This window comes from Delphinapterus leucas, chromosome 15 (genome assembly GCF_059928025.1).
Source record: "Delphinapterus leucas isolate spDelLeu-1000000601 "Yukka" chromosome 15, BTC_Dleu_Yukka2, whole genome shotgun sequence".
NCBI classification, from domain to species: Eukaryota; Metazoa; Chordata; class Mammalia; order Artiodactyla; family Monodontidae; genus Delphinapterus; species Delphinapterus leucas.
The window spans coordinates 15823247-15840492 of NC_143143.1; the positions used below are offsets into that span (position 1 = coordinate 15823247).

At 46.6% G+C, this 17246-nt stretch overlaps 2 protein-coding genes across 7 annotated transcripts in view; both read right to left on the reverse strand.

The window, feature by feature from the left end:
• Positions 1-2743: 2743 nt before the first annotated feature.
• TMEM265 (transmembrane protein 265) lies at positions 2744-6172 on the reverse strand. The gene is made up of 3 exons (XM_022588283.3): positions 5713-6172; positions 4490-4660; positions 2744-3214 (listed from the first exon to the last, which is right to left on the reverse strand). Exons 2-3 carry the CDS (start codon positions 4655-4657, stop codon positions 3053-3055), a joined length of 330 nt encoding a protein of 109 aa, XP_022443991.1. The 5' UTR covers positions 4658-4660; positions 5713-6172; the 3' UTR covers positions 2744-3052.
• Positions 6173-6281: 109 nt separating this feature from the next.
• The window catches only part of SRCAP (Snf2 related CREBBP activator protein), a 32381-nt gene continuing 21416 nt past the window's right edge, over positions 6282-17246 (reverse strand). For all 6 annotated transcript variants that reach the window (XM_089895877.1, XM_089895875.1, XM_022588239.3 and 3 more), the window contains 9 exons: positions 14386-14651; positions 14047-14249; positions 12126-12295; positions 11780-11976; positions 11570-11684; positions 11242-11361; positions 9721-9915; positions 9481-9564; positions 6282-9379 (listed from right to left, as the gene is read on the reverse strand). In XM_089895877.1, coding sequence (XP_089752003.1) covers positions 6689-9379; positions 9481-9564; positions 9721-9915; positions 11242-11361; positions 11570-11684; positions 11780-11976; positions 12126-12295; positions 14047-14249; positions 14386-14651 — 4041 coding nt within the window. In that variant the 3' untranslated portion in view covers positions 6282-6688. The remainder of the gene's footprint in view (positions 9380-9480; positions 9565-9720; positions 9916-11241; positions 11362-11569; positions 11685-11779; positions 11977-12125; positions 12296-14046; positions 14250-14385; positions 14652-17246) is intronic.

Consider the following 17246-nt stretch of genomic DNA (forward strand, 5'->3'; position numbering starts at 1 on the left):
ACTGACACTAAAAATTGTAAATAAATAAATGAAAGAGAAAAAGACCTTCTTTATAGTAGAATGCCAACTAATAAGTATAGAAAGAATGATAAAGTTAAAACATCAACATTTTGTAAGCCTCAGAATAACTGACTTGGGCAAAATGGACATTAAAGTTACTGGTAAAAATTTGCTGAGGTATTTATACAGGTAACTTTTTTTTTTGGTAAATTTATTTTATTTATTTTTGTCTGCGTTGGGTCTTCGTTGCTGCGCACGGGCTTTCTCTGGTTGTGGTGAGCGGGGGCTACTCTTCGTTGCAGTGCGTGGGCTTCACACTGTGGTGGCTTCTCTTGTTGCAGAGCATGGACTCTAGGCTCGCGGGCTTCAGTAGTTGCAGCACGCAGGCTCAGTAGTTGTGGCGCACGGGCTTAGTTGCTCCGCGGCATGTGGGATCTTCCCAGACCAGGGCTTGAACCCGTGTCCCCTGCATTGGCAGGCGGATTCTTAAGCACTGCGCCACCAGGGAAGTCCCTATACAGATAACTTTTTAATTACAAAGGAAAAAAGTATCTTTACCTCTGCAGAAATCTGACAGACACTACCTTAAAATCAAGTTGTCAATGTTACCTCCACCAGTAAAAGGGCAAATTGACATATACCTCTCGATATGATGTATTGAGGACATACAGCTTATGTAATATTTTAGCCAAAAATGCATAACCTGAATTCAGTCATAAGAACCCAAACCGAGAGACATTCTACAAAAGGCCTCACCTCAAAAATGTCATGAAAGACAAAAAAAGAAAGGGTGAGGACCTACTAAAAATTGAAGAATGCTAAAGAGATATGACAAACTAAATGCAGTAAGTGTTCCCACACTGGACCCTAAAGCAGAAATTGCTATACAGGACATTACTGGGACAACTGGCAAGTTTGAATATGGACTATATGTTAGAAGATAATATTGTACTGATGTTAACTTCTCTGAATTATATAATTGTGCTGTAGTTATGTGAGAGAATATCCTTGTTCTTAGGAGATATAGATCATGAGGTATTTAAAGATGAAGGGCCTTCAACTTACCCTCAAATGATTCAGCAGTAACAATTACGTATATTTAGAAAGATATAAAGCAAATGTGGTGAAGTTAAACATTATAAATCTAGGTAAGAGTACACATGAGTTCATTGTACTGTTATTGTTCTATAGATTTGAAATTTTTTCAAAATAAGGAGTTAAAAAATAGCAAGACCTCATGTAATCAGTTTGGGGAAATGGGATATTCTAGTAAACTGAAGCTGCTAATTAATCAAATACTAGCTTTAAAAATTTTTTGTAAAAAATCTCTCTAAAATGAGTTATCCTGATGCCCAGGCAGCAACTCACACAAATTAAATCAGAATCTCTGGGGGGGTAAAGCTCAGGCATAAGTTACTTTTTAAGGCTCCCCAGGAGGTTCCATTGTGAAGTCAAGGTTCAGAACCACTGCTGTTTATATGGCTTCTACCCATTGTTGTAGTTCTAACCTCTGGACCAACAATGGATTCCCTTCACTTTTCCTTCCTGAAACACTCTGGAACACTGAAAACCACCATCATGTGCCCCTCCTTCCCCTTTAATCTTCATCGTGCAACATCTCTAATTCCTTTAGGTGCTCTGTTGGTCTCTCTGCTGGTGAAATCACCCCAAAATTTCATTCCCAGGGTACATGTACTTCAAAAAATATGTACAAGAATGTCCAAAGCAGCATGATTCATAATATCCTAATGGGAAACATTCCAAAAGTCCACTAACAGAAAATCGGTAAATTGTAATATAGTCATATAATGGAATACTATACAGTAATGAAAACTACAGCTACACCAAATATTGATCAATCTCACAAGCAATGTTAAGTAAAAGAAGCAAGACATAAGAAGAATACATATGATTCCATTTATATAGTGTTCAAATGCAGGCAAAACTAAACTACATTGTTAGAAGTCAGAATACGTGTGGCTAACAAACAGAAAGTTACCTGTGGGAAGAAACGAAGGTGTAGTGATTGAGAGGGGTATAAAGGAGGCTTTGGAGTGCTGGCAATGTTAAATTGGTTACATTGACTGAATGGTGGTTTTTCAGATGTTTTCTTTGTGTTAACTTATCGAGCTGTCTATTCTGTTTTGGATATTTTGCTTTGTGTACCTCACAATTTTAAAAATGTTTAAAATATTATCACAAGGCCCAAGATAAAGGATATGAAAATTCATTATAATCATACAAGTTTCTACATACGGGGTGGTGGTTGCTATTATCCAATCCTTTCACTCCTCTCTCAGCTCTGGAACTAACTGTCTAGGTTGAATTCCAGCTCTGCCACTTACTAGCTGTGTGACCTTGGATAATCTGTGCCTGTTTCCTCAACTATAAAATAAAAACAGTAGTACCTACTATTGAGTGATTTTGAGGACTGAAGAAGTTAAGAAATATAAAATGCTTAGCACACAGCCTGGAATATAGTAAGCACTCAATAACTAGTAGCTGCTGCTACGACTTTTCCTCTGCGGCCTAAGGGTCTCTGTTGATAGGTAAGGGAGAAGTTTGGGTCTTTCCAAGAAGGGAAACTTCCAGAAGAAGAAGGAAAAGGGAGAAAAAAATCCTTTCCTCCTCTTGAAGCCCCTAGGTAAGGGGAGATGCAGGCTTCTGCCATCAGTCAGATGTCCAGTCTGGCTCTCACTAAGGGCCCAGGGAAAAGCAGGGGAAGAACAATTAGACAGGAGCATTTCGCCACTAAAAAAGACTTTTATTACAAAACAAATACTAATAAAATCAGGCCTGGGCTTCAATCCCACCTCCTAGAGGCCCCTAGGATGGAGGAGATTGGGGGGAATAGGGGATGGTGGGCACTGAAAGGACAGAGCAGGCTGACCTCCCCTCATCAGTCTCAGCTGCTGCCTCTCTCTTCCAAAGCCCTTTGAGAGAGGCACCATCCTTCCAGCCAGGAAGTACCATTGTTGGCACCAGACCCTAGCAATGCCGCATTGCAGGATTCAGGATGTCTCGGCTGACTCTCAGCAAAGGCCAGCTAGGGTCACTCAGCCTGGGCGATGGCGTAGGAGAGCAGCCATAGAAGCAGCGGGCCCAGAACAAGGACAGCAAGCCAGACGGCAAAGCTGGCCAGGATGAACCTCCGGGCCCGGGCCCCCCAGTGCACTGCCTCCTCCAACCGGCCTGCCTTATGCCGCTCTTCCGCCTGTGGGGGCAGGTTTTTGGTTAGGTTCTCCCCCTGCTTCTGCCCCAAAATGCCCTCTGCCCCACTCCAATCCTACATCCTCATCTTGGCTCAAAATCTCACACCCAAACCCTCCACCTCCCTTTCCAGTTTCTAACTCTCATGTCTCAACTGCAAAGTAAGGTACCCACTCTGCTCTGCCTCCTTTTCAGGATGGCTGTTGTTTGCTCAGAAGATCACATACGGAAAAATACTTTTCATTTTATTCCCCATCCTTTTCTACTCATTTCAGATTCATTCAGAATTTGGAATTCTTGGCAAGAAACAGTGACCAATCTTGGAGTATTTCACTCATGTCCAACCAAACAACACTCCATTCTCATTAGCCCAATGGGCCTCATCTTTTTCATTAAGGATTCTTTTTATGATTTTGCCCTAATGAAATCCAGAAATTATGACGATAAGAAAACAGTTTCTGATAAAAATACAGCTAGGGTCGAGGAAATTCCAAAAGGTACACATGAGGTTTCTGTTAGATGTTTTGAAATGGTGAAGCCCTCTCAAAAACTTCATAGCTTCTTCCGAACTCCTATAGATTGTTCTAGTTACTGCTCGGCTGCCCCGAGTCTTGCCCCTTCCCATTCATCCTCTGTATAGGCCTTGAGAGTAGACCTTAACTACAACACAAATCTGACCATGTCATTCTCCTTTGCAAAAATCCTTGAAAGGCTCCCCAGTACTTCCCAGATAAAGCTGAAACTCCTAAGCACAGCACTGGAGGCTCTTGGGAATCTGGATCCTCTGGCTTCATCTCTCACTGTTCCTTACTGGTTCATTCACGCTGAACTAATAGTCCAGGTTGCCTTTGTATAGGCTGCCTGTGCTCCCTTCGCCTGGAATGCGCTTTTACCCTTATTCACTCATCCTTTAAGATTACTTTCTTTTTACTCCCTTAGGATGCCTTTCCTGTTCACCTACTCTATTATACACGTACATGTACTTACATACATATATATACACATACATAGCTCCTGGAATACACTGTGCTTCCTCTATCATAGTACTGATGAGCTGTATTCCATTAATAATTACCCATTTTCACAGCCATCTCTTTTGCTAGACTGTGGGCCCTTTGACGGCAGGAACCATGTCTTATTCCTATTTCTGGCACCAGGCCCACAGCCAGGCTCTGGCAGGTACTTATTAACTGTTTGATCAATATAGATAGATCGGGTATACAGAACCATTGCCTTACTACACCCACACCCCTGCTTCCATAGGAATTGCTTTCCTCACCTTGATGGCAAACACAAGGGCCACGACTCCCAGGCAAGAGCAGCCACATATAATGCTAGTAGCTGCCAAGTAGCGGAGGCGGAGCGAGCAGCAGCGAATGGGGGATGGAGAACGAGCAGCTTCCGTGTTGCTCACCAAGCTCTCCACTGCCTTCTCCTCGTCCTCCATCACCTGTAGGCGATACAGTCAAGATACTTGTAAGCCCAACAACTGAACCCCTGGCAGAGTCTTGCTCAGACTCTACCTGCCTCTCTGATTGTGTCACGGCCTAGTCGAACTCTCAGAAATGCTGCCTTACCTGGGGAATTCCCCTAGTGACTCATAGACTGAGAGGAAATGAGTGTCTGGAATCCTTTTTCCTCAGCCTAAGGTTCCCAGTCTTTAAAGGCAAGCTGGTGTGAATGTAGCATTATCTGTTTTACTTACTGTTTTGGCAAGTGGGGAAAAGCAAAATGACAGGTGCATGCTGAGAGGCAGTAGAAAAACACAGAATCTCAAAAACTGCTAGGAGTCTGAGACTACCTAATTCAGTGATTTAAAAATGTATTTCAAAGGGCCCTGAAGTTCCTTAGAGGCTGCCCTCAAATATTAAGGAGGAATCAGAGAATGGCATCCTAGGTCCTGTACTCCACTTTAAGGAAATCAGCCATTTCATGTGAAAACACAGTGCTGGGGATGGGGGAAAGTAGGGGAAAAGTACCCATGTAAGCTCTCCTTGTAGCTGAGGAAACTCAACTTCAGAAACACCTCACCCTCCCCAAATCAGAGCCTCCCTTGCTATGCTGACTCCCTTCCACCTCCTCTCTCCATTTAACCCAGGTCATACAACACAATCAGATTAACACTGAGTCCAAATGACCTCATAAGCCACACGGAAACCTGCATAATGATGCCCTACTTAATCATTTCTCATCTCCCTATTTCCCAAGCCCTCAGAGCCCTGGCATCAAACTGCCTTTCTACCTTCATCCCCAACCATTCCCCTTCACCCTAGACAAAATGAAAACATTTGCAGTTCTCAGAACACAAGTAACAAAGAATAGGAAAGGTTAAAGAGAAGAGGCAAGAGCCAAGAATGATATGTGCCACAAAGCTGCAGGAGAATGGATGTGAGTAAAGAACTGAGATGAGGTGAACACAGTACAGTCATCAGGGGAGAACACAAGGAGAGGGTCCAGGGAATTGAGATGAGAGAAAATGTAAAAACAAATGGGGACTCTTACCTGGCTATAGGCCTTGAGGAACTGTGAGTTTCGGCTCCTGCCTCAGGTTTGATTTGGCTTGGGTGCAGATGGAGCTGACTCAGGGCTCCAAGCCAAGCCCAGGGGTGGGGTTGGGTGGCCAGCCACCATCCGAAGAGCCCCAGAAGCTCGGAAGGGGGTGTGGCTGATTCAAACCAGTCTGGCTAGATGGAGTAACTGGAGGTAGAATGCCTGCCTTCTGGAAAGGGAGTGAAAGCACCTGAGCAAGAGGGATTAAAGCAGGGAAAAGTCTGAGGCATCAGATAGCTCCCAAGGAAAGTCCAGCAACCAAGGGAATAGAAGGTAGGAGAGGAAAAGTATGAGTCTGAATGACTTAAAATTGAAACTTTAGGGAAAGGTACCCTACCAGATAAGATTTGCCATTCTTCCCTCTTCTTGCGTGGAGATTTCTGCCTCAAAGATACATAATTCTGAGTTAGAGATCAGGTACTAGGGTCTTAGCAAGAGCAAGAGAGAAGAGAAAACTGATACCCAAGTTCCCACCCAACCCTCCACCAGACCAGAAAATCAGAAGCCTCCTTACGCGGATGCTCATACAGAAACTAAGTTTATTATTTTTTTCTTCTTAAAAAAAAAAAAAAAGAAAAAAAGAAAAAAACTCATTGTAGAGAAGCCCCTCCCCCTTCCCCTAAGGGTGGGGGGCTGTGAAAGATAGCTGGGGAAATCAAGTACAAGGGGGTGGGGACAAAGACTATCTTGCCACCCTTAACACTGCCCAGCCATGTGGGGTGGAAGGGAAGGGGATATGTGAAGAGCCCCGTTTCCATGACAACCAGTTGCCTACCCCCTACTTTGGTGGAAAGAAGGGAGAAGGCCCCTATGTCTCCCTGGAGGATTCCCCCCTCAAAAGACTTCAAGTAGTGGTTAACAGAGTCAGGCCTGGTCATGGAGGGAGAGGGGCCATGGCAGAAAGCCTAGGTGAAGGGGGGCAGCCCACTCACGTCTTGGCTTTACGGCCTCTGTGACTAATGGTAGGGCCAGCCAAGTGGGAAGGGGCGCTGCTGCGCAAGATACGCTGGTCCCCTTGGTTGGTGGCCCCACCAAGCCGGCGGGGGCCAGGCCGGCGCCGTGGGGTCCCATCCCCTTCCTCCTCCTCACCTGAGGCTTCAGCCTCAGACTCCTCTACTGAACCCTCAGGCCCCAGGGGACTTGGGGGCTGCAGGCGGCTCCGCTTTGCCAGCCCAGGACCACAGCCAACTGGGGCCCCTGCCCGTTTGCGAGGCACCTTCTCAGTCTCTAGTGGGGGAACTAGAGACCCTGGACGCAGCCGGGTCGAACGCAGTTTTGGAGCCAATGAGACCACGGGAGGTGTCAATTCTAACCCGCCTGGCCCACTATCCGCTAAATCCAGATCATCCTGAATTACAGCCACTACCATGGACCCTTCGCTCTTTCGTCCCCTCATTCCTTCTGCTTCAAGACGTAAGCGGGCCAGGCGGGTGAGGGGGCGGCTTCCATCCTCATCAGATGAACTACCCTCACTCTCCCCCTGGCCCTGGGGTTGCCGCTGCTTCCCCAATCCACAGCTCTCAAGGACAGGAGAGCTGTCGCGGTCCAAGACAGGGAGCTGGCTGGGCCGAGGTGACGGTGGATTCTTGGGAGGTCGGCCCCGCTTCCGCTTGGGTGGGGATGTTGAAATGGTGAGAGTGGTGACAGTGTTGGCGACGGTAGCAGTGGGACAGGCTAGGAGTGGTGGGAGCGGTGGCAGGGGTGGCGGTATCGGGAGTGGCTGTGTCCGGCTCTCTAAGCTGCCATCCCCTGGAGAGGAAATGGTCCCAGGAATGGGCAAATCTCGGGCCTTAGGGGGCCGCCCACGCCTTCTTTTCTCCACAGGTGATAGGACGACAGGCTCGGGTCTATGAACTGGCTGGGGTCCAAGAGGCTGGGGCCCAGGAATAAGCTGGGGTGCCAGGACAGGCTCCGCAACAATAAGGGTCTCAGCCCCAGGGACTGAATCAGCCCCACTGGTTTTTCCCTTAGAGGTGGATGAAGGTGCCTCATCCACCCCTCGCCCAGCATCTGCTGGAGACCTGTTCTTCTTGGGGGGCCTCCCCCTGCGACGTTTCACAGCAGGAGGGGTGATGGCAAGTAGTGCCCCTTCTCCATTTTCTGGGCTGCCCCCACCAGTCAGCCCCAGCTCAATGCGACGGCGAGCTATGAAGGGCTGCTGGGTTGGGGTGGGCAGTGTGGATGGGGGAGCAGCTTCACAGGGACCACTGGTGGGAGGTGAGGATTCTGGCCCCGACATGCTGCGGGTAGATGGGCTTCCCGGGCTGGCACCAGTCTCAGAGACCCCAGGCACTAGGGTGCTGGCAGCTCCCCGCTGCTGTCGCCGTCGCCTCACCAGTTCCTTTTCCTCTACCACAGTCACTAGCCGTCCTGGCAGCTTGCGAAGCACTTTGGGACCTGGAGGCTGCCCTGGCCGACCAGCCCCCTGACCCCTAATTTCTACATCGGCACTGGTGCGACGCCGAGGGGGCCGGGCAGGCGAAGGACCCTCAGGTGTGGAGGTGGCCGAGGATGAGGTTGATGGGGCTGCGGCCTCAGCTGAAACAAGTTCCTGTGGTTTCTCTGGGGTAGACGTTGGGGTCTGGGCTTCCACCAGCTCTTCTGAGTTCTTGTCAGCCTCCAGTGGCTCCTGAAGTAGCTCATCAGATGCTGCTGAGGGTGGGAGCTCCAGCCTATTGCTCTCACTCAGACACGCGGCCACTTCCTCACCATCAGGCAGCACTGAGAGGATGGTCGCCTCAGCAGGCTCGGGCACCTCCTGCTCTTGACCGTTGGGGACGCTGCCAGCTGCCAGGTTTGGGCTAGGTGCAGAAGAGGTGAGAGAAAGGTTCTTCTCTGACATAGGCAGGATCTCAACAGCAACTGGCAACAGATCCTTAGGGGGCACAAGAGTAATTGGGGAAGTCTCGGAACTGGCCATATCAGCCAGCTCCAGGGACTCAGTAGATGCCATTGCTTGTGCACACAGCTCTGCCTCAGGCCCCATGCCCAAGGGGAGGTTGGTGACTGGTGGGGAAATGGGCACAGAAGGTAGACCAAGCAAGAGAGGGGAGGAAGGAGTTAAGAGAGAAGTTTGGGCTGGAGGTGGGGTATGAGCTGGTGGAGGGGTACAGGCAGGAGGAGGGGTACAGGCAGAAGAACAAGAGGGAGGAATCTGTGCAGAAGGAAGAGGGGGAGAAGGCAAGATATGGACAGGAAGCATGGTTATTGGATTTGGGGCTGAAATGGGGATTGGGGCAGAGATTGGGGCAGGGACTGGGGCAGGAATTGCAGCAGGAGCTGAAGCTGGAGTGGGTCGAGGCCTAGGCGCTGGCCGGGGAACTCGGTCCCTGGCAGGGCTGCAGCGGGGGGGTGTAGAGGTGCTGCGGGGGTGATGCATGGATGTGACAGGAGTGTGGTTTGCCCCTTGAGTTTCAGCCCGGGCTCCACGAAGACGCTCACTGACGCGAGTCCCTGGCCTTTCGGGGGCCTTGGCCTTCTTACTGCGCCGGTGGCTGCCTCCACCAGTCCCACAGGAAACCTCATCCCCAGCCCCTGGCCCCTCCTCCTCCTCCTGGGGTAGGCGGAACACCTCCTCCTTCGCTTGGTCCAGGTCCTTGCGGGCAGCTTCCACTTGCTCCTACCAAAAACAGAGCCCAATGAGTGGTCAGAGGGAGGCAAGAGGCATGGGGAGTGGATGGAAAGCAGCCACTTCACTTCTATCCCCACCCCCATACTCACTTCTGCCTGCTTGAGCTCCTCTCGGCTCACCTCCTCCAGTGAGGCTTCCAGGAATTTCATGGCATAGCGCTCAATGGGGGTCAGCTGTGGGGAAGAGCAGCGATGATGAACACAGGGACCTGGTGCCCAGGGCCCATCACCCTTGAATATTTTCACCAGAGAAGACAGAAAGAAGGTCGCAGAGTCCAGAGGAAGGAGTTGTGGAGGGTGAGGTTGAGAACTAGTGGATCCAACACAGACCTGTTCTACAAGGGCAGCAATTTCCTGCTCAGCCCGGGACATCTCCTCATCTTCAGCCCCAGGCCGACCAGCCTCCTCTCCGTCAGCAGCAGGAAACCCATCATTCTCATTGAATTCTGCAAGCTCAGCCACCTGTTCAGCCTTGGCCTGGGTGGCCGCACGGATATCCTCTTCATCCTCTGCCCGACACAATGCCTATGAGGGTGTGGGGAAGAATAACCATGAGAATTAAAGAACTTTACATCCTGTGATTTGATTCTGGCAAATGTTTGAGGCCACGTTTACACCAAACCAGATTTACATCAGAACTCAACTCTCTTCTGAGCCCCCAAAATTACCAAAGCAACACAGTGGTCCACAAAGAATGGAACAGATTCAACCAGGAGTGCCACCAGGGACAAAATAACTGTCTTAGAGACCTCTAGTTCCACTTACTTTCCATTCAAGTAAGCCTCAAATCTCTTTAAAAAAGCAATCCCAGAAGTTTTGAATACAAAATAATCCACAATTCTTTTTTGCACTGAGATGCCTCATGACAACAGATTAACATATGATCATTCCCCTGAGATGAATATCCAGGGAGATCACAGCAAAGTCACTGAGGGAAGTAGCCTAGAGCATGAGAGGAAGGCACTTGGTAGGGGAAAATTTCTCCATGATAATCCACACCTACAGTTCCTAAACACCTGTCTACTTCTGAAAAAATACAAATGCCCAGACCTCACCACTCAAAATCATGATTTAAGTAGACTGTGAGATGGGACCCAGGAATCAATCTTTTTTAAAGCCTTCCAAGTGATTCTAGTATGCATTAATGTTTGGGAAATGAGAGTTTTACACCATATACAAAGCACTTCTTACATCCACTATGCTATTTAACCTTCAGTTACTTCCTTCTAATTTAGCATTTCAGAAAACTCGGAAGTGAGGCTCAGAAGATTAAATGGATGTGGCTTAACGAACACTATTAAGAAGCACTGTTGGGGCTTCCCTGGTGGTGCAGTGGTTGAGAGTCCACCTGCCGATGGAGGGGACACGGGTTCGTGCCCCGGTCCGGGAGGATCCCACGTGCCGCGGAGCGGCTGGGCCCGTGAGCCATGGCCGCTGAGCCTGCATGTCCGGAGCCTGTGCTCCGCAACGGGAGAGGCCACAACAGTGAGAGGCCTACGTACCGCCCAAAATAAAGAAGCACTGTTGGAGCTCAAACCTAGAACCGTGGACTCCATATCCTGTGTTCTATCTATGAAATCATGTGAACCAATAAACAATCTACTCACAACTATCAAAGGCCAACTGTAATCTGGGAAGCAGCAGAAATAGTTCTTTCCCCTTGGACAAACTCAAAAGACTGAGAGACAACACACACTACAACCATTAGCTCTACTCTAGGGACTGCCCACTCTTTTTCTGCGGCGGGATCTTTGTTCCCCAACCAGGGATCGAACCCGTGCCCCCTGCAGTGGAAGCACAGAGTCTTAACCACTGGATGGCCAGTGAAGTCCCTGCCCACTCTTTTTTCACCTGCTCCAGGATATGGGTCTGCTTGCTGGCCACAGTCTCTTCCTCATCTTCAGGGGCAGAGGGTATAGATGAGCCAGATGGTTCCTCCAGAGGCATATCAAACAGCTCTCGGATGGTCTGCTTTGGAAAGAACATATGAAAAGTGTCAGAGCCAACGGAATGTTAGTCCCAGGTCTATAGCTATGAAGCTGATAGCTCTTAGTAGTCTCAGAAGCACCACTAGTTGAAGAGGCAGATCTGTGGAGACCAAAGCATCCTTTTTAATAAGCAGTAGTAACTCCTACAGGCATAGCAGTTCTCTCTTGCACAGACTGGAAGATCTTAGTACCTGTTTAAAATAGGCTGTGGTGAAGTTGCCTCCCTCAATTGCCATGTCTCCCAACATTCTCTTCTGGTTTGCCTTTTTTAGGATGTTCTCTTCCACTGTCCGTTCACTGATAAGCCTAGGGGGTGATAAAGGACATGTATAAACAGACAAATACATCAATAAAACCCTATTAGCAAAGGGAAAGTAAGGTAAGGGGAGACTAGGCAATACCTATATATGTGGACATCTCGGGTCTGGCCAATTCGGTGACAGCGATCCTGGGCCTGAGCATCCATGGTAGGATTCCAGTCGCTGTCATAAAAAACAACAGTGTCTGCCCCCGTCAGATTCACGCCCACACCCCCACTCCGAGTTGAAAGGATGAAGCAGAATATGCGTTTGTCTGCATTGAATCGTTCCATCAAGGCCTAGAGGAAAAGGAAAAAAAAATAGTATTGGGAGACATATCCCCAAAAACACACCAAGGCTTAGTGGGGGCCCCTCCTGGGACTCTGAACCCTGGAAAAAGGAGACAGAGCTGAGGCGAGCCTCTAAGGGCTGGAGATGCCTGGGTTACCTGTCTCTGTTCAACTCTAGTAGACCCATCCAGACGCAAGTAGAGGTGGCCATGGTAGGTGAGAAACTGCTCCAACACATCCAGCATTCGGGTCATCTGGGTGAATATGAGCACCCGGTGGCCCTCCGCCTTGAGCTGTCGCAACAGCACTGCCAACGTTTGCAACTTTCCTAAAGAGATATGAAGGGGTACAGGGAGCTAGCTATAAACTGGAGTGAGAAAAACACAGCACTGGAAGCCTGTGTAGTTGAAAGATCAAGTTTTACGCCAGGGTTTCGATCAACCCAGGGGAATCAAAAATATTTAACTTTATATATTTTCTTCCCTTAAGGGTTCTTCCTCTTCAGTCTGCTCCTGTCTTGGATCTGACTTCTTTCAGTCTAACTAGGGGTAGGGTAATACAGGCCCTCAGGGGGAAAAAAGAAATCCTCAATGGTGTATGAGCAAGAAAAGGCCTTCAAGTACTACACTGAGTTATACCAGCTGCAGCACAAGCCATTCACAAGATAAACATCAACAAATCCACTGATGTCATAGCTCACTTGGATGGAAGGTCACTGAGATAAGAACCAGAGAGGCAGGATCTTATGAGGTTATGTAGTTTAACCTCCCATCAAACATGAAAATAGTGATTCAATCAGTTTGAACACTTTTAACAAAGACTTTCAATTCACCTATTCTGAATGGTTTCAAATGTTATAAAATTATCTTTTTACTAAAATATTTATTGAACACATATTAATAAAAATTCTGCTGACTTTCTTATGTTCTAAGACGTTTAAGAAATCTGCAAACATATTACTATAGAAATACCTGTGCACAGTTGTGGCAGAAACTATTCGCTACTGTCCAACAGCCATTCTCGGTTAACAGAACCTGACTAATCCTATGGACACCTGGCAGAGATCCCTTGATTCCCACGGAAGGTGCACGCCAAACCAACCCCAGAAAATGAATCATTATTGTTCTAAATAAGCCACAGTTCCTTTTTCCCTTTGTCAGTGATTACTCTAAGGATGGGCATATGGCCCAATCTGAGCCAATAAATTTTGAATCAAAGTCAACTGGGAGGGCTTTCTTTCCCAGAAAAAAATGAAAGACTTGCGAGTGTTTTATTTCAACCCCTTGCTTCCTGCTTGGAGCACTGGTGTGCTCCCTGGAGTTATAGCAGCCATCTTAAGACCATGAAGAAATAACCATTAGAATAAAAAGATAAAAGCTAAGGATAGGAGGTAAAGTCCTGGGTCCATGAAGATACCACTAAGCTGCTGAACCAGCCATATACCACCATTCTCGGCATTTCTCATTTAGTAAACAATAAATTATCTTGTGGTTTAAGTCACCGTTGGTTGGTTTTCTGTTACCTGCAGCCAAGATAAGATTCTATTCAAAAGACAAGCATCCTTGTTCAAATCTTTCCCCAAAACAAAATCTACTATTTACTTTTTTTTTTTGGCCACCTGGCTTACGAGATCTTAATTCCCCAACCAGGGATGGAACCTGTGCCCTCAGCAGTGAAAGCGTGGAGTCCTACCACTGGACCACCAGGGAATTCCCCAAAATCTACTATTTACTGTGCAGTCTTATACCACCACACACCTTTCCCCATAAATCTGAAAACTCCACGCTGTGCTATGGCATTTGCCATTGTATCCCAAATGATGTAACATGTTCACAAAATAATCACTGAATAAATGAGTTAGCAAACATTTTCAACTTTCATCAAAGTCAAATTCATGAATGCCAAGAATCTATCATGAGGCCTACATTTCTGCATCTCACCCAGAAGCATAACCTAAAAGACTATCTGATGTTTAATGAAATCCACAGAGACCTTATGTACAGCATCCCTTTGATGTAACAGTCTTCAGGCTAAGACAAGAAAAGAGGTCAAGAGACCCTCACTGGCCAAAGAACTCACCACAATCATACTGGATAAGCCTCAGGTCAGGAAACTGGGTACGCATGTTACACACAATACGGTGCAAAGGACGAGCCCGGGGCCAGAGCTCACGAGCCAATTGCTCCTGGAAGGCTGCCTGACGAGGGGCCAGCCAAGGAGGTGGGTGGCAGGCGTGCAAGGAAGGGGGAGGTGCCTCCACAGGAGGCATGACAAAGATGAACCTGTAAAAAGAAGGCAAGCAGTATAAAATATGGAACTCTGAATGGCCCCAGAAGTTAGCACCTTTACCAGCCCTAACCACTATATCCACTCAGAGGCCCCAAGACCCACTTCCCATTAGCACTTAGCCCTGCCAACCTCTCAATGATTTCTGACAGCTGGTCTAGTCGTTGCTGGGGAAACAGTACAGCCTGGCGGGCAGCCTCGGTATAAGTCCAAAAGGTGGGGTGGCTGGGGCCAGGAGAACGAGGGCCGATGGGGCTGGCAACAGGTTGGGGCAGGGTACAGAAATCCAAGACTTCAGTCCCATACACGGGTGCCAGGGCCCCATGAGCCTCACTAAGTTGGAAAATCCGTTCCAGGCGTTCAGACCGCTGCTGCTTCCGCTTTTCCTCCAGAGAGTCCTGAGGATAAGAGGAGAAAAACACAGAAAAAGTGATCAGCGTCCTTATAGAAAATCTGGCAGTTCCGCCCAGAATTAAACATAATCTTTGGAAACCATAAGATTCAACAATACACTATTTTAGTTCTTCCAAATTGTCAATAATGGGAGTTATTCTTTTCCCAATGTTAAATGAAATAACTTCTCCACAAAAGAAAACTGATCTTCCCTGTATGCTACCAAAGCAGGTGCCTGAATATTCAAAATTAAGATCCATATGTTTGACAAACTTATAGAATGGATGATTTGCGTGAGTTTTCCCATATAACACTTAAATCCAGAATATCCAAGTTAATTTATCTTCTTGCAGTAGATCCAAAACAATTATTAAAATCCCTCCTCAAATCACTGACCAGGATACAGAGAGGCTAATCAAATCCATGGTAGGTTTTTGTCCAAGGTCAGACTGGAATGGGGTGGGATGGGAACAGCTAACCAGACATCTAGGTAACCCCGAGAGAGAAAAGGGGAGTGCCCTGGCTGACAGGATACCTGTATGACTTTGACCCAATCCTTTCCCATCTTTGTGCTTCCAGTTTCACAGGCTATAAAACCACCTAACTCTTTTGTAGCACTTATCACACTTGTAGTTTTACATGTATAGGATTCTTTGATTAACATCTTCTACCCACTAAACTGTAAGCCCCTCACTGTAACCATCCAGTATCCAACTCAGTATCTGGCACAAAGTAGGCTTTCAATAAATATGTTATTAGAATGAACAAATAATGAAGGAGACTGGACCCTACAAGATGGTCCTGAAAAAAAGCAGTGTCCCAAATCTCCCTTCCTGACTGCTACCTTAAGCTTGACCTCTTGGCTCCTGGTGGTCTAATAAGTGAGGAAGGAAAGCATCCTAGCAGAGGGAAAAATCATTAAGGCCAGCTCTCATTAAGTAGCAGCAAAGGAGACAGTATTTGCAAATCATCTACCTGAAAAAGGACTTGTATCCAGAATAAAGAACTCTTACAACTCAATAACAAAAAGGAAAAGAATAAAATAACCCAATTAAAAAAGGGAAAGGATCTGAATAGACATTTCTTCAAAGAAGATATACAAATGGCTAACAACCACTGAAAAGATGCTCAACATCATTAGCCATCAGAAAAATGCAAATCAAAACCACAAAAGGGACTTCCCTGGTGGTGCAGTGGATAAGACTCTACTCTGTGCTCCCAATACAGGAGGCCCGGGTTCGACCCCTGGTCAGGGAACTAGATCCCACATGCATACCTCAACTAAGAGTTCGCATGCCACAACTAAGGAGCTGGCGAGCTGCAACTGCAGTGCCCTGGAGCCGCAACTAAGGAGCCCCCCGCTGCAACTAAGGCCCGGCGCAACCAAATAAATAAATATTTAAAAACCACAGGATACCACTTCAAACCCACTAGGATGGCTATAATCAAAAAAGACAAATAATAACAAGTTTTTGGCAAAGATGTAGACAACCTGGAACCCTCACAAGCGCTGGTGGGAATGTAAAATGGTACAGCCACTTTGGAAAACAGTTTGTCAGTTCCTCGAACAGTCAAACATAGTTACCATAACCCAGTTAATTCCACTCCTAAATTTACATCCAATATAACCGAACATATATGAAAAGATACAAAATCTTATACATGAATGTTCACAGCAGCATTATTCATAACAGCCAAAAAGAAGAAACAAACCAATTGTCCCCCAATCAACTGATGAATAGATATATAAAATGTGGTATATTCATACAATGGCATATTATTCAACAATTTTTAAAAAATGAAGTACTGATATATATACATATATATATGTCAGTTATAGCATAACATGGATGAACCTCAAAAATATTAAGTAAAAGAAGCCAGTCACAAAAAACCGTATATAACTCCATAAGTAAATCTACAGATACAAGTTACTTAGAGCTAGGAGGGATGGAAAGGTCAGGGATGATGGTTAAGGGTGCGGGGTTTCTTTTTTTTTAGGGCAATGAAAATGTTCTAAAGTTGATTGTTGTCATGGTTGCATAACTCTGTGAATATACTAAAAGCCAATGAATTGTATGGTTTAAATAGGTGAACTGTATGGTATGTGATTTATATCTCAAACTGTTTAAAGGAAAAGTATCAAGAAGCTGCTACCTACTTGCAGAGCAATGAAAATTTAACACAGACCATGGGGTTGCACCCTTGGGCTAGGATCTAGGCTCTCCTCTCTCTACTTCCAAAAAGCCAGACCAACCTGGCAGAATTAGAGAAAGACCAAAGGTGGAAGCAAGTGGCAAAGATGGAGGGTGGGGGACTGGGGCCGAGAATAAGCAGCTCTATTATCAGAGTGAGAAAAAGACAAGAGGGCCTGGAAGGACTCACTAGATCTTTCTCATTATTAGGTCCTGGGTTACTTACTCTGAGTTGCAACTTTTATTTAACCAAATATATATACAACTATATATATGATAGAAAAAAATGGCTACCAGAAAGCTCATGAAGGGACAGAGTTCTTTTTATTTCCCACTTAATCACCATGGAGGTAAAAAACTACAGCAAATGACCGTCAAAGTCAAACGCTCATGATCTTTAGGGAA